At 37.3% G+C, this 13,651-nt stretch overlaps 2 protein-coding genes across 5 annotated transcripts; one reads left to right on the plus strand and one right to left on the minus strand.

The window, feature by feature from the left end:
• Positions 1 to 4,147: 4,147 nt before the first annotated feature.
• On the minus strand, positions 4,148 to 12,633 carry LOC141397030 (uncharacterized). 4 transcript variants are annotated; one of them, XM_073972827.1, is made up of 4 exons: positions 12,572 to 12,633; positions 12,371 to 12,472; positions 5,238 to 5,399; positions 4,148 to 5,100 (listed from the first exon to the last, which is right to left on the minus strand). In XM_073972827.1, exon 4 carries the CDS (start codon positions 4,964 to 4,966, stop codon positions 4,595 to 4,597), a length of 372 nt encoding a protein of 123 aa, XP_073828928.1. In that variant the 5' UTR covers positions 4,967 to 5,100; positions 5,238 to 5,399; positions 12,371 to 12,472; positions 12,572 to 12,633; the 3' UTR covers positions 4,148 to 4,594. The 4 variants fall into 4 exon arrangements, with proteins under 4 accessions (XP_073828928.1, XP_073828930.1, XP_073828929.1 ...); XM_073972829.1 differs by lacking the exon at positions 12,572 to 12,633 and having other exon boundaries at positions 5,238 to 5,402; positions 12,371 to 12,391; XM_073972828.1 differs by lacking the exons at positions 12,371 to 12,472; positions 12,572 to 12,633 and adding an exon at positions 5,730 to 5,903.
• On the plus strand, positions 10,667 to 12,188 carry LOC141397029 (uncharacterized). Its single transcript, XM_073972825.1, has one exon. It carries the CDS (start codon positions 10,825 to 10,827, stop codon positions 12,019 to 12,021), a length of 1,197 nt encoding a protein of 398 aa, XP_073828926.1. The 5' UTR covers positions 10,667 to 10,824; the 3' UTR covers positions 12,022 to 12,188.
• Positions 12,634 to 13,651: the final 1,018 nt, after the last annotated feature.

Consider the following 13,651-nt stretch of genomic DNA (forward strand, 5'->3'; position numbering starts at 1 on the left):
ACTACTTTTGCCGGTTTTACCATTTTCAACAGTAAAGGAACAGACCAATTATATCGCATTACACTCAAACAGGTGCTCTATTCCAGAACCTGAAAAATTGTCACCAAATGCAAAAATACCCAGCAAAAAATTTGGAAGTAGTGCAATGTAGAGTTATGATTTCAATACATCTGTCGATGCAGTCCACACGGAGTTATGAAAAATGCACTCCGCCCGATACATTTTAGAAGCACTCGCTTAAAGATCCCTAGCCAAGCAAGCCAATTTTTTGATCCCTAGTATTTTTTTCTGAACACAAGAAAGAGTGTCTAAATTTATAAGAATTTGTTTTAAAAAGATAAAGAAATACAAACTAAAGTTACGAACATTGCTGTAATTCACGAGACGCAAGTTATTTTTGAAGTGGAGTTGGAGTTTTTTTTGGAAATCTGAACTGGAGTAGGAGGAAAAATAAAAAACCATTTGGATGATGAAGCTTTCTACATAAATTGTTCCCCTTCATTAGCAAATTTCTATTGCATATTATAAACACGTCTGTTATGACTTCTGTATTTCCAATTTTATGGAAGGTCGCTAACTAGGCGTTTACACCAGACAGTTTGTCTTCAAATACAACTCTGATTTACTAACACATACATACATTTGTCGTTTGTCTCTCAGCTGTCCATCATTTTTTCACAGACAGTAAGGAAGACAAATTTTTGGCATTTTTGTAAAAATAAGTGAGATAATAATTGAAATGTGTTGAAAACAAACGAACATGAACAAAAACAAAATATGAGAACGGAAAACAAAAATAAATCGATGATTTTCATTCAAAATTTTACAACTGTTTTTGCAGTTGTCGGGACGCCTACGTCACACATGCAAGTTGTGGGATTTTGACAATCAATACATGAGGTTAACTGTCCTGTCATTTGTAAACGCAAGGTAAAGTTATACCTATTTAAAAAAAGGATATTGCTTGCCCTAACAGCTATAGGCCAATATCCATCATGCCAATTTTATCAAAAGTTTATGAAAATGTATTGAAGAACCATGGTACAAATACACAGGTAGCCGCATCGGTAATTGTTGGTAACATAAGATGTCAAAATTTGACATCAATTCAATGCAATTGACACATTATGTTACCATCAGCTGGCTTGATAATGCTACCTGTATTATTGTACCATGTGAAGAACCAAATGCAGGAGTATGTAGAGGGGCATTCTCTATTAGCACAATCTCTGCACTTATTGGCCTAACAGATGAAATCAGAAAATCTAGTATCAAAAGTAAATGTTGTATCCTGCTTTCTTTAGACCTTGAGAAAGCATTTGACCGCCTAGATCATGCGCTTCTTGTAGAAAAATTGTTTTATGTTTTCGGATTTTCTTCATATCGAACATTCTTCATGTCAGAAGTGGGGTTCCTCAGGGATCCGTTCTTGGGCCTCTGCTATTCATCATGTTTGTTAATGATCTTTTATGTGCTATTGAGGGTAGAATGATCTTTTATGTGCTATTGAGGGTAGTAACAGTTTTCCGTTTGCATTCGCCGACGACGTGCAAATTCTATTCACATGTGAAGTGCAATTCTTGGATGTACTTCAAAGTGGTGTGAATTATTTTTGTGACAAAATTATGACATGGATGTCCTGTAACAACCTATGCATTAATATAAACAAAACTAATGCCATGTTATTTGGTAATTTCTCAATCGACAATATTTCAGTTTCTTTATTATTGCCTTTATTATTGGCTCTGTTCCAGAACCTGCAAGAAGTTACTATTTTTTACTACGATAACATTTTTTCCTTTATGTTATCGGAAAAAATAGTAACAATTAGTAGATTCTTGCAGGTTCTGGAACAAAGCAATTGTCTTCTTTATTGCCTTGGCCTAATTCTTGATAATAGTTTGTCATTTTCAGCTCATATAAATTCTGTTGTTTCAAAAGTAAATTTCATATTGAGGAAACTATATAATAGCTGTGTTCCTTTACTTACCTGAGGTTACCATTTGTTACCATTTTTGACCTGCAAAGCGTTCCTTAACCCCGAAAAGTGGCAAAACTGGAAGCAATTTTTAAGAGAGTGAGAGTGGAGAGAGAGCAAAAATGGCTTTCTCTTCTACCACAGGCTACCAGCAAAATTTCTGCAGGTAAAAAATGGCAGAACTGATTTTTCGACTTTTGTTTGGCGATTATTTCACAACGAAAAAGAAAATGGGCGAAAAACAGAAGAAAAAGTCGAACGCTGACAAAACTAAATTAAAAACTGTGAAATAAAAGACGAAAATTGATTTTTTATGTTTCTTTTTGACATTTCTGCCAGATCTACCATTTTCCGTTCTTTACTTTTCTGGTAAAAATGTTCATGAGAGAGCAATTTTGACAGTTTTCTCTTTTACCACCCTTACCATTAAAAAAGTAAAGGAACAAAGCTAATTTAAACCTATCGCTTCTCTGGCATATTAAAGCGAAGGTTGTTCATGCTATTATTATGCCAATCTTTTTATATTGCATAGAAGTGTATTCAGGTACAGTGGGATTTATTTTGAAGAAGTTGCGTGTAGTTTTTAATAATGTTGTGAGGTACATATTTTCTGTTAATCGTCGTCAACACATTTCTATTTACATTCACAGGTTTCTAGGATGCACATTCAAAAATTACATTGGCATTAGATCATTGCTATATTTTTATAGGACACAAAAGCATAAAAAGCCGGAATTTGTTTGCAGATTGTTTCGATTGGGGAGATCAGTACGAAACCGTCAAATTAAAATTCCGCGTTTAAACTCTTACTTAGGTCGATCGTTTCATGTCAGAGTTGCACGTCTATATAATCGTTTGCCATCTTCTCTAAAATCGTTTTTGTTATCCGCTAAATGTTACAAAAGAAAGCTCTTTGAGCATTACTCGTAAATTGTTTTTTTTTTTTTTAATTCATATTGATCCTTGCAATATTTACTGATTGCAAATTTTGTATAAGAAATTAATATGCTTATACGTTTTCCTTTCTTAACTTTTGGCTTTTACTGATTTTAATTTATTGATAATAAGCTTCTTTTAGGAAAGGTCATTTTTTAGTAGTCTAAATCTGGTTACTTCTTGTTTTGTATTTGTTATTGTGTTGTTAATAACTAATTGGGATTTTATTATTTTATTTTTATTTTTTCATTTTTAATTCATTTTTTTTTGCCATAAATTTATATTATTTTTTAATTATATTTTTAGTTTTATGTTTTCTTACGAATTACATTATATTATGTTTGTATGTCTTTAAGAATTGCAGATTGCTTGTAACCTAAATAAAGCCTGGTAACAAGTTTTGAAAATAATAAATAAATAAATATCAATTGCGGTGTCATAAAAATCAGAGCAGAGGAAGTAAACTCAGTTACGATCAAATTTAATGGAGTGTTTTACACGAATAAGGTGTTTTGTGTCAAATTTGGGTTTCCTAAATCTGGTGTTTTGGGTTTTCCAAATCAGGTGTCTTGGCTAAAACAAAGACAACAGGTGTTTTGTTGTTTCTTTTGTGCCATTTTTTCATATGTACACAATTTTAGGTCAAGGAAGTCTAAATGCTAAATTACAACTATTTTGGTCTAATTCGGTACCGGTAGGCTATAGCAAAACGTTTACATATTTTCTTCATTATATCACGGGGAACACTAAATACCAATTCGGTTTGAAAATGGTGGCTGAAACTTGATCTAAGCACAGACCAAATACACATGTTACAAAATGTCAGCCGTCATTCGGAAGATAGCGTGATTACAAAATAGGGACATGGCTCAAATTAGACACTCAAACTTAAAACAACGTTAAAATAGGTATTAACTAAGCAACGACGCAACTTCGAAAACGACGTCTTGGTGTATAAGAAACCCAAATAAACACAAACACATTTCCCTTCAACAATTTATTTAAATTTAAATATATATTATATAATTATAATTATTATATAATTAATTAGAAAATAATAAATTCAATTTAATTATACATTAAATGTATTAAAAACTTAAATTAATAATTTAAATTTTAAATTTAAATATATATTGTATTATTATATAATATAATAATATTATATATTAATTATTATATAATAAATGAATTTATTTTTTAAAAATTCATATATGATACAAAGCAATGGGCAATTACAATTAGACGTTGAGATACGTCAAAAAACCTGAGTTATAATAAATTCAATTTAATTATACATTAAATGTATTAAAAATTTAAATTAAACGGTGGCCTTGAACCGGTCCTTTGGAACTATGACTTCCTGCAAATCGCCAGCTGCGTCCAAGTCCAAGTCACCTCCAGCTCTACCGCGGCCATCAAAATTACCAGCTCCACCGCAGCCATCAAAATTTCCAGCTCCACCGCGGCCACCAAAATTTCCAGCTGCTGCTGAGTCTCCACCGCGGCCATCAAAATTTCTAGCTCCACCGCGGCCATCAACATTTCCAGCTGCTGCTGAGTCTCCACCGCTGCCATCAAAATTACCAGCTCCACCGCGGCCATCCCAACTATTTACATTATTTCTATTATTTCTTTTGTATTTATATCGGCTGTTGTATCGCCGCCCGTAATTACGGTAGCTCATGGCGGGCGTAACCTGGACCCTATTACCATTACAGAAAAATGTAAATGGTTCGTATGGTTGATAGCGTTGGTACCGTTGATAGGGTCGGGAGCGGTTGTTGTTGGATGTTCTGGCGGTGTTGCTGGCGGTTGTGCTGGTGTTGTTGCTGGCGGTTGTTGCTGGCGGTTGTGCTGGTGTTGTTGTTGGCGGTTGTGCTGCTGTTGTTGCTGGCGGTTGTGCTGCTGCGACTCCTTCAGTTGCTCCCTTATTGTGATTTTGCGAACTTTAAATCCAGTTTTGGTGATATTCAAACCCTTGGGTAATTTGGCACCTTTTAGCTTCACTTTTGCCTTTTCGGCACGCAATTTCTTCTTATGTGTACCACCCATAGCATTTATTTTTTTTTTTTGGATTCCTTCAAAGATATAGAGACGACAAAGATTTGGCGATCCTCAGGATACACTAAGCCAGGGTATATTCAAATCAAGTATAGCGGTTGTACTCCAAATGCATTCGTCGATAGCTGATTTACAGCAAACGTTCAGCAACATATAAACAAAACGAAAATAGAAAACGACAGTACTTTAGTACAAAGTTAAAGACATTGCATTAACATATAACAATTTCTTATTTTCAAACAATTAAATATTAACAACTCACGAACTCCCGGTTGAGAAAGAGCATCAACAGTGTAATAAGCGTTAAAATCGATCTCTGCCTTACTTCTTGTGACAGGAATAAACAAGGATCTCTCCAACAGCAGCAAAATATTCAATATACGAAGGGACAAGAATCCATATATAATCCAAGACAGCTCCAGTTCTTCTGAAGAGAAAGAAAAATCAAAAGGGCAAATGGGGGGAAAGGGATCGGAGAGTTTAATGAGTAAAATTCCAAAACAAAGAGTAATTAAAAAAATAGTATCACAGATAAGGTATCACAGGGTGTGGTAGGGTAGGAAAAGCTTATAGGTTAATTCTAGCCTCCTTTATAAAACCAAGGATATCTCTAAAGAGACATACATCCTTGGACCGGAGGAGGGTCGTCAGTCTCTGGTGTTGGGAGAAGAGTTGAGGATATTTTTTTCTAAGGATATTATATCTCAAACAATTGAAAATCAAGTGCTAGGCACTTGATGGGCACATCACATACCTCACATCTATTGTCATCACATTTTCCAATTCGTTGAAGGTATACTTTATCATACGTGTGTCCAGCTAAAATGCGATTGAATAATAGTGTTTTTATTATCTTTTTTTTTGTATAAAAAGTTTTCAGAAGACTTAGAAAAAATGCCATTTTCTTCCAAATTTTCATTGACGTCTACACACATATATGAAATCATATGAAAATTTTGATATTTTCATTGCTTTGCATTGGTTTGAGAGTTACAGAGTTTCACCCCCTTCACACCTCTTGACTATAAACTCATTTTCACGTACATGAAAATTTTCATAGTCTGGCACATGGTACAATAAGAAAGGTAGTTGCATCGGCGAATTGCTACAACAAAGCAACTTTTTTTGTAATGTAAACTGTCAAAATTTTCGCCAAATGGTCTCTTGTTGTCTCTTTTTATCGCTTGTGTTTGTCTATAAAGTGTAGACATGATATCTCTTACTTACCGAATCATATGGTTTTTTGTTTTGATTTTTCATGGCGAATTCATAGTTTTTTGACGTTTTAGATTCGATCAGCTGGGCTGATTCATCTACCTCTCTAATTGTACCATGGTCTGGCATAAGACGTTGCCGATTCGGCGAATTGCTACAATAAAGCCATGGTACAATTAGAAAGGTAGATGCCTCAGCCCAGCTGATCGAATCTAAAACGTCAAAAAACTAGGAATTCGCCATGAAAAATCAAAACAAAAAACCATATGATTCGGTAAGTAAGAGATGGCATGTCTACACTTTATAGACAAACACAAGCGATAAAAAGAGACAACAAGAGACCATTTGGCGAAAATTTTGACAGTTTACATTACAAAAAAAGTTGCTTTGTTGTAGCAATTCGCCGATGCATCTACCTTTCTTATTGTACCATGAATAAAGCACATGATACATGGTACAATAAGAAAGGTAGATGCATCGGCGAATTTCTACAACAAAGCAACTTTTTTTGTAATGTAAACTGTCAAAATTTTCGCCAAATGGTCTCTTGTTGTCTCTTTTTATCGCTTGTGTTTGTCTATAAAGGTGACGTAGGGGATGAAAGATACCAAGGAACGGTCCTGACCGGTTTTAACATGGCAAAGCCCAGGATTTATCTTGGTCCCTCTTTCATCTCAAGTGGACACTGACCTCCCCGTGGTGTCACCTGGGGAACTGCCTTTAACACCCGTTAAAGGTAGTGAGCTAACATGTGCCGCGCGTTCACCCATAAGAACGTTAAAAACTTGGGTTTGGGCGTCGGGTTAGTAACCCTCCCCTAGAAAAAAAACAGCCTACTATGAAAAAACGAAAGAAAAGAAAAACAAACCCCTCTAAAGTTGACGAACCCCGCAAACGTTTTAAGGACCATGATCTGCGAATCTGCACCTGGAATGTTCGCACTCTTTATAGAGAAGGTGCAGTCTTCGCATTGGCAGACGTACTTGTAAAGTACAAAGCCGATATTACTGCCATACAGGAAATACGATGGACTGGGAAAGATGTCACAACAACACCTAAAGGTGACGCACTGTATTATAGCTGCCATGAAACAAAGCATGAGTTTGGTTGCGGTTTTGTAGTTGGTCGGAGGTTAAAACATCTGGTCTCCAGCTTCACCCCAGTGAATGAAAGACTTGCTACAATTCGATTTAAAGCAAAATTCTTCAACATCAGCTTTATCTACGCTCATGCCCCAACCGAAGACAAGGACGAACAGACCAAAGATATATTCTACGAGAGCTTAGAAGAAACATATGACCGTTGTCCTGCCCATGACATTAAAATTGTTCTAGGCGATTTTAATGCCAACATTGGAAAGGAGAATATCTTTGGCCCAACAGTAGGAATATTCAGTCTCTATAGTGAAACATCAGACAATGGAATGAGGCTGATAGACTTCGCAGCGGCAAAAAACATGGTAGTTAGCAGTACCAGATTTAAGCATCTCGATATTCATAAGGGCACTTGGCTGTCTCCAGACCAAAGAACAATAAATCAAATTGATCACGTTGTGATAGATGGAAGACATTCATCGAGCGTGTTGGATGTACGATCGTTCCGAGGAGCAAACATAGATTCGGACCATTACCTCGTTGCAGCAAAGGTACGTACCCGTCTAAACGTTGCAAATAAAGCACGGACAGACACAACACGAAAGTTGGACATCGCCAAGCTGCAAACACAACAGATAGCCACAGCATATTCCACTCAACTGACCCAATTGCTTAATGATAGCGCTTCTCGTCCCGATAACATATCAGCACAATGGCAAAATATTGCCCACTCCATGCAAACAGCCGCAAAATCAGTACTTGGATACCAGAGACCTCCACCAAAGAATCCGTGGTATGACCAGGAGTGCCGTGCTGCTACCGAAGAAAAAAATGCGGCATATAGGGCTACTTTACAATCAGTAGCAACGCGTAGCGCACGAGAGAGGTATCGGGAGAAAAGGAGAGAGGAGAAACGTCTTTTCCGCAGGAAAAAGAGAGAAATGGAAAAGAGGGAGTGTGAACAAATGGAGATGTACAGGAGACAGAACGAAGTTCGAAAATTCTACCAAAGAGTGAAGCATCAAACTGATGGCTTTGGTACAGGAATATCCTCCTGTAGAGATCAACAAGGTAATTTGGTAACTGATACAGATAGTGTGCTCAGGATATGGAAAGAACATTTTTCCAAACTGTTGGTATCCGATAGCAGTGAAGACGGCGAAGATACCACAAATCCAATCCCAGATGATGGTATTGAATGTATACCGCCCAGCCAAGATGAGGTAAGGACAGCAATAAACCGGCTGAAGAATAATAAGGCGGCAGGAGCAGATGGCCTACCAGCCGAGCTGTTCAAAACCGGAGGCGACACGCTGATAAGGTGTATGCATCAGCTAGTTAGCACCATCTGGCAGGAAGAACGCGTACCCGACGATTGGAACGTGAGCATCCTATGTCCAGTCCACAAGAAGGGTGATAAAACTGTGTGCTCCAATTATAGGGGCATAAGTCTGCTCCCTATTGCATATAAGATAGTATCTGGCATATTGTGTGAGAGACTAAAGCCTATGGTCAATGAAATTATTGGACCCTATCAGTGCGGCTTTAGACCTGGCAAATCCACCATTGACCAGATATTTACCTTGAGACAAATCCTGGAAAAGACCCAAGAAATGCAGATCGACACCTTCCATCTTTTCGTCGATTATAAAGCAGCATTCGACAGCCCTATACGTTCAAAGGTGTTCCAAGCCATGTCTGATTTTGGTATTCCTGCAAAGCTCATTCGACTTTGTAGAATGACATTAACTGAGACGAGATCCTCAGTTAAAATTGGAAAGAACCTCTCCGAAGAGTTTACTACCAAAAGAGGTTTCAGACAAGGAGACGGCCTGTCGTGTGATCTATTTAACATCCTACTGGAAAAGGTCATACGAGACGCGAAGGTCAAAAGAAATGGAACGATATACACGAACAGCCACATGTTACTGGCTTATGCCGACGACATTGACATCATGGGTCGATCGGTAAAGGAAGTAACTGACACCTTTGCAAAAGTCGAAAGAGAATCTGCTAAAGTTGGTCTGGCAGTAAACGGCGTAAAAACCAAGTTGATGGTATCGACGCGTAATATGTCCATAAACACCGCACCATCTGTGAATGTTGGTACCTATAATTTTGAGGTAGTAAAGGACTTCGTCTACCTCGGCACCGCCATAAACACAACAAATAACATCAGTTGTGAAATACGAAGAAGAATAGTGTTGGCTAACAGATGCTACTTTGGGCTGAGTAAGCAGTTTAGGAATAAAGCCACCTCTCGTCAAACAAAAATAACACTGTACAAAACACTGATACTACCCGTGCTAATGTATGGTTCCGAAGCATGGGTACTTGCTCAAGCAGATAAGGCAGTGCTTTGTGTGTTTGAGAGAAAAATTCTTCGAAAGATCTACGGGCCAATCTGTGTTGACGGCGAATATCGGCGTCGTATGAACATCGAGCTGTATCAACTATACAATGACATCAATATAGTTGAACGAATCGAGATACAACGATTGCGATGGCTAGGCCATGTTATAAGAATGAGTGATGATGAACCCGCTAAAAAGGCGTATAAATACGGGCCGCATGGAGGTTCTCGCAGATCTGGAAGGCCAAAGCTTCGTTGGAGCGAACAAGTGAAACGAGATATCACAAAGCTACATATCCCAGATTGGGAAAATACAGCAGCAAACAGAGAGGATTGGAGATTTTTTCTTAGTTCGGCTTATGGAACAAATGTTCTGTAAAAGGCCAGCTAAGTAAGTAAGTAAAGTTTGTCTATAAAGTGTAGACATGCCATCTCTTACTTACCGAATCATATGGTTTTTTGTTTTGATTTTTCATGGCGAATTCCTAGTTTTTTGACGTTTTAGATTCGATCAGCTGGGCTGAGGCATCTACCTTTCTAATTGTACCATGGTACCATGGTTTCATGGTACAAATACACAGGTAGCCGCATCGACAATTGTTGGAAACATAAGACGTCAAAATTTGACATCATTTCAATGCAATTGACACATTATGTTACCATCAGCTGGCATGATAATGCTACCTGTATTATTGTACCATGCATGGTTTCGTTATCATATGATCATGATACAATTAGGAAGGTAGATGCATCGGCGAATTGCTACAACAAAGCAACTTTTTTTGTAATGTAAACTGTCAAAATTTTCGCCGAATGGTCTCTTGTTGTCTCTTTTTATCGCTTGTGTTTGTCTTTAAAGTGATGACATGCTATCTCTTACTTACCCAATCATATGGTTATTTGTTTTAATTTTTCATGGCGAATTCCTAGTTTTTTGACGTTTTAGATTCGATCAGCTGGGCTGATGCATCTACCTTCCTAATTGTGCCATGCATATGATTAGCTGATTTTCAATTTTTCATGTCTCATTCGTAAACATTGAAACGCTTTGTTTTTGTGCTCATTTTTATGGTACATTCCACATTTTCTTCCTCATTCGTATCGTTGGAGCGTTTATTTGATTTGTTCGGTAGTTGTGTTTTTCTGGCTCAATGTAAAATAGATATATTATTTAAACATTTAGTTAGATGTTACGAAATCAGTGCACGACTTGTAAATACATTTGCCAAACTATAAACCATCAAAAGCGTTGGTTACAACTGCAAAATGGAGCTCTACACAACAAAGCCAGTGGTAACGTATTCAAACAAGGAAAAATCATGAGCAAATTGTTTGGTAACCGGGTACAGGGTAGTAAGAAACGATGGATTCCAATTGCCGATACCTCAGGCTCGTCCAATGTAGTCTTTAAACAATCTCCCTTTGGCAGCCAGACAAAGAAATCAGGGAATGGAAAAAATGATTCTCGACGCGTAACAGTCCTAAATAAACTGTTTATGAAACACATTACCGACCTCTTGGCAACTGGAGAAATTTCAGAGAAAATACTTGGAAAAGGTCTACAAGTGTCTCGGGTGAAAATTTCTCAAGATTTTGCCTATGTTAATGTATTTTGGGTAACAACTGGAGATGTTGGCAGGGATACTTTGCTGGAACAGGAGCTTCAACGTTGTGCTGGTTTGCTTAGGCATGAGTTATCACAGCTGGACTTGATGGGTGTTGTGCCACGCATTAAATTTGTTAAGGATAAAATCATGTCAAACATAGTTCAAGTAGAGTCATTGTTGAAAAATATGGATTTTGGTCCAGAGGAGGAAGAAGACACTGAGGAGATGGAAGACTATTTGAAAACTTCGGCAGATATTGTTAAAAATGAGTTTTATGGTAATAAGGCCTTACTACCATCCAATGCATCCAATGCACCAGTGGCAAGTCCAGAGCTGGAACTTGGGAAAACTCAAGCGACTAGCGCAAAGCTACCAGAAATGCGCCACGATGTTTTAGGGTTAGATCACAAAGGAATTATGCTAAAGATTCTAACCAAAATGCGTAAGTCTAAACAAGCCTGGGAACAACATCAAACTGCGGCAAATAGCGAAATTCAAACAACAAGTACATCAACACTGCCCTCGGAAAGCCAATTAAATAGAATACAAAATAAATTAGACAAAGCGGCTGAAAATTCGCAAAAGTTTGAAGCATTCTTAGCCAAAAGACGAGAACGAAAGAATACACCAGAACGCAAGAAATATCGCATAGCCGATCACATGATTGATGGCATGAGTGAGGACGTAAAGGATTATGAATTTATGTCCAACCGCCAAAGACAACTTTACGAAGCCGAAGATTATCTTTATGATGAGATGGAAGAGAAGAAAATGTAAGCAATCAGTTGTGGAGTTTAAACCAAAGTTCAAAGCTGTATTAAAATACTGTTAAATAAACTACATAGTTAAATTGTTAGGAAATTTAATTTAAATTTCCAAGATTTAAAGAATAATAATTGTTAATAATTAATTTATTAAAATTAAATAAACACATCTTGAAATTATTTCTAGCACTTAAAAATTAACGGGAAGAAAAATATCATAGAGAAGTTGATCAAGCTCTGTCTAGGAAACTAAAAATACCGGAATAGCAAAATTTTTTCTGTGCCCTACATAGTTTATCGATACTTTTAAGCCGATATTCTGTAGCACAGATGCTCCTCCATATACGAAAAAGTTTACTTACCGCTACTAATGCACGAAATATTTTGAGCGCACCAGTGTTCTGTTGCGTTTACGCACAGGGATAAGTTTCTACTCGGCATACACGGAATACAATACTAAGGTCCTGCAATTATACAGAGATGTAAAATACGGTTTTGTGCACCTAGGCAAAAAATCTTGAACATTTCCAAACTTGTATTACAGATCACATCACATATCTTACCGCATAACAAACTACGGTGTTACAAGAGATAATTAAGTTTACTTGTCCTTGGTATCTTCTCCTGCAATGCTATAAAATGCACTGGAGCTATTGATCCCACATCTTGACTCATTTTCAGAGCTTGTCTGTGTCTATCGCTCATTCCGGCTATATGGAGGGAAGTCCATGCATGTGACATACATTCGCATGGCGGGGAAGTTAAGTCACGCACTTACCAAAGACTAGAGACTTTTCAGTCTATTTTCATTTCTATTGAAAACCTTACAAAGGTTACTGGACGTCAAAAACAGGACCAGGATTTCAAGTACTGTTATAAGTCCTGCCCAATATTTAAACATCAAAACAGCACTGAAGAAGGTCGTGTATTTTTTCGAAAGCAATATGAAAGGCTCAGACTATACGCTAACAACCTCTGAATATATCCATAATCTATTCTCTAACTTGGGTGATTCCTCTACACCGATCGATTGGATTAACGGAATGCTCTGTAGCAAGATAATCGACTCAAACATCGGTGAGAGTTCCATTTGGAAGATTGTCATCAGGGACTTACCACAATATGGCGTTCTATCGCTTCTGGGGATAAACGAAATGTTTGAAGGAATTTGATAAACTACAAATTAACAAGTGAGCCAATGCTATAGTCGGGTCGGGCTACTATGTGATAAATACACCACTACCCCTGTGCATAAGCTTTTGACTGGTAAAATTCAAAATATTAAAATTGGGATAGTTTAGCGCTTTTGCTCTGAATGTCTTCATTAATACAGGTCAATTTTGTTGAAACGCATCGTCAGTACAATTCAAATCAAAAATGGAAAAGTGGGATGAACGCCAACCACCAATAGGCTTCTTTCTCTGTGAGACCCCCATCAACCACCAACATTTCGTGAGGATCCGATCGAAATTCCTGGATGCTTTACAGACTATTGCGATATCTCTGTTGTTCGACCACATATGACAGCCTACTTCACATCGTTGTAAAGGTGATATGTTCTACTTTCCTTGCCAGGTTTTGCTTTCGATATACCTCTTACAGAAGAGAGATATTCGCTTTGAAATAAAACGTTTGCCTTTTCT

Source organism: Musca autumnalis, unplaced genomic scaffold (assembly GCF_047663935.1).
Source record: "Musca autumnalis isolate F117 unplaced genomic scaffold, ASM4766393v1 scaffold_3, whole genome shotgun sequence".
In the NCBI taxonomy this organism is placed as follows: Eukaryota; Metazoa; Arthropoda; class Insecta; order Diptera; family Muscidae; genus Musca; species Musca autumnalis.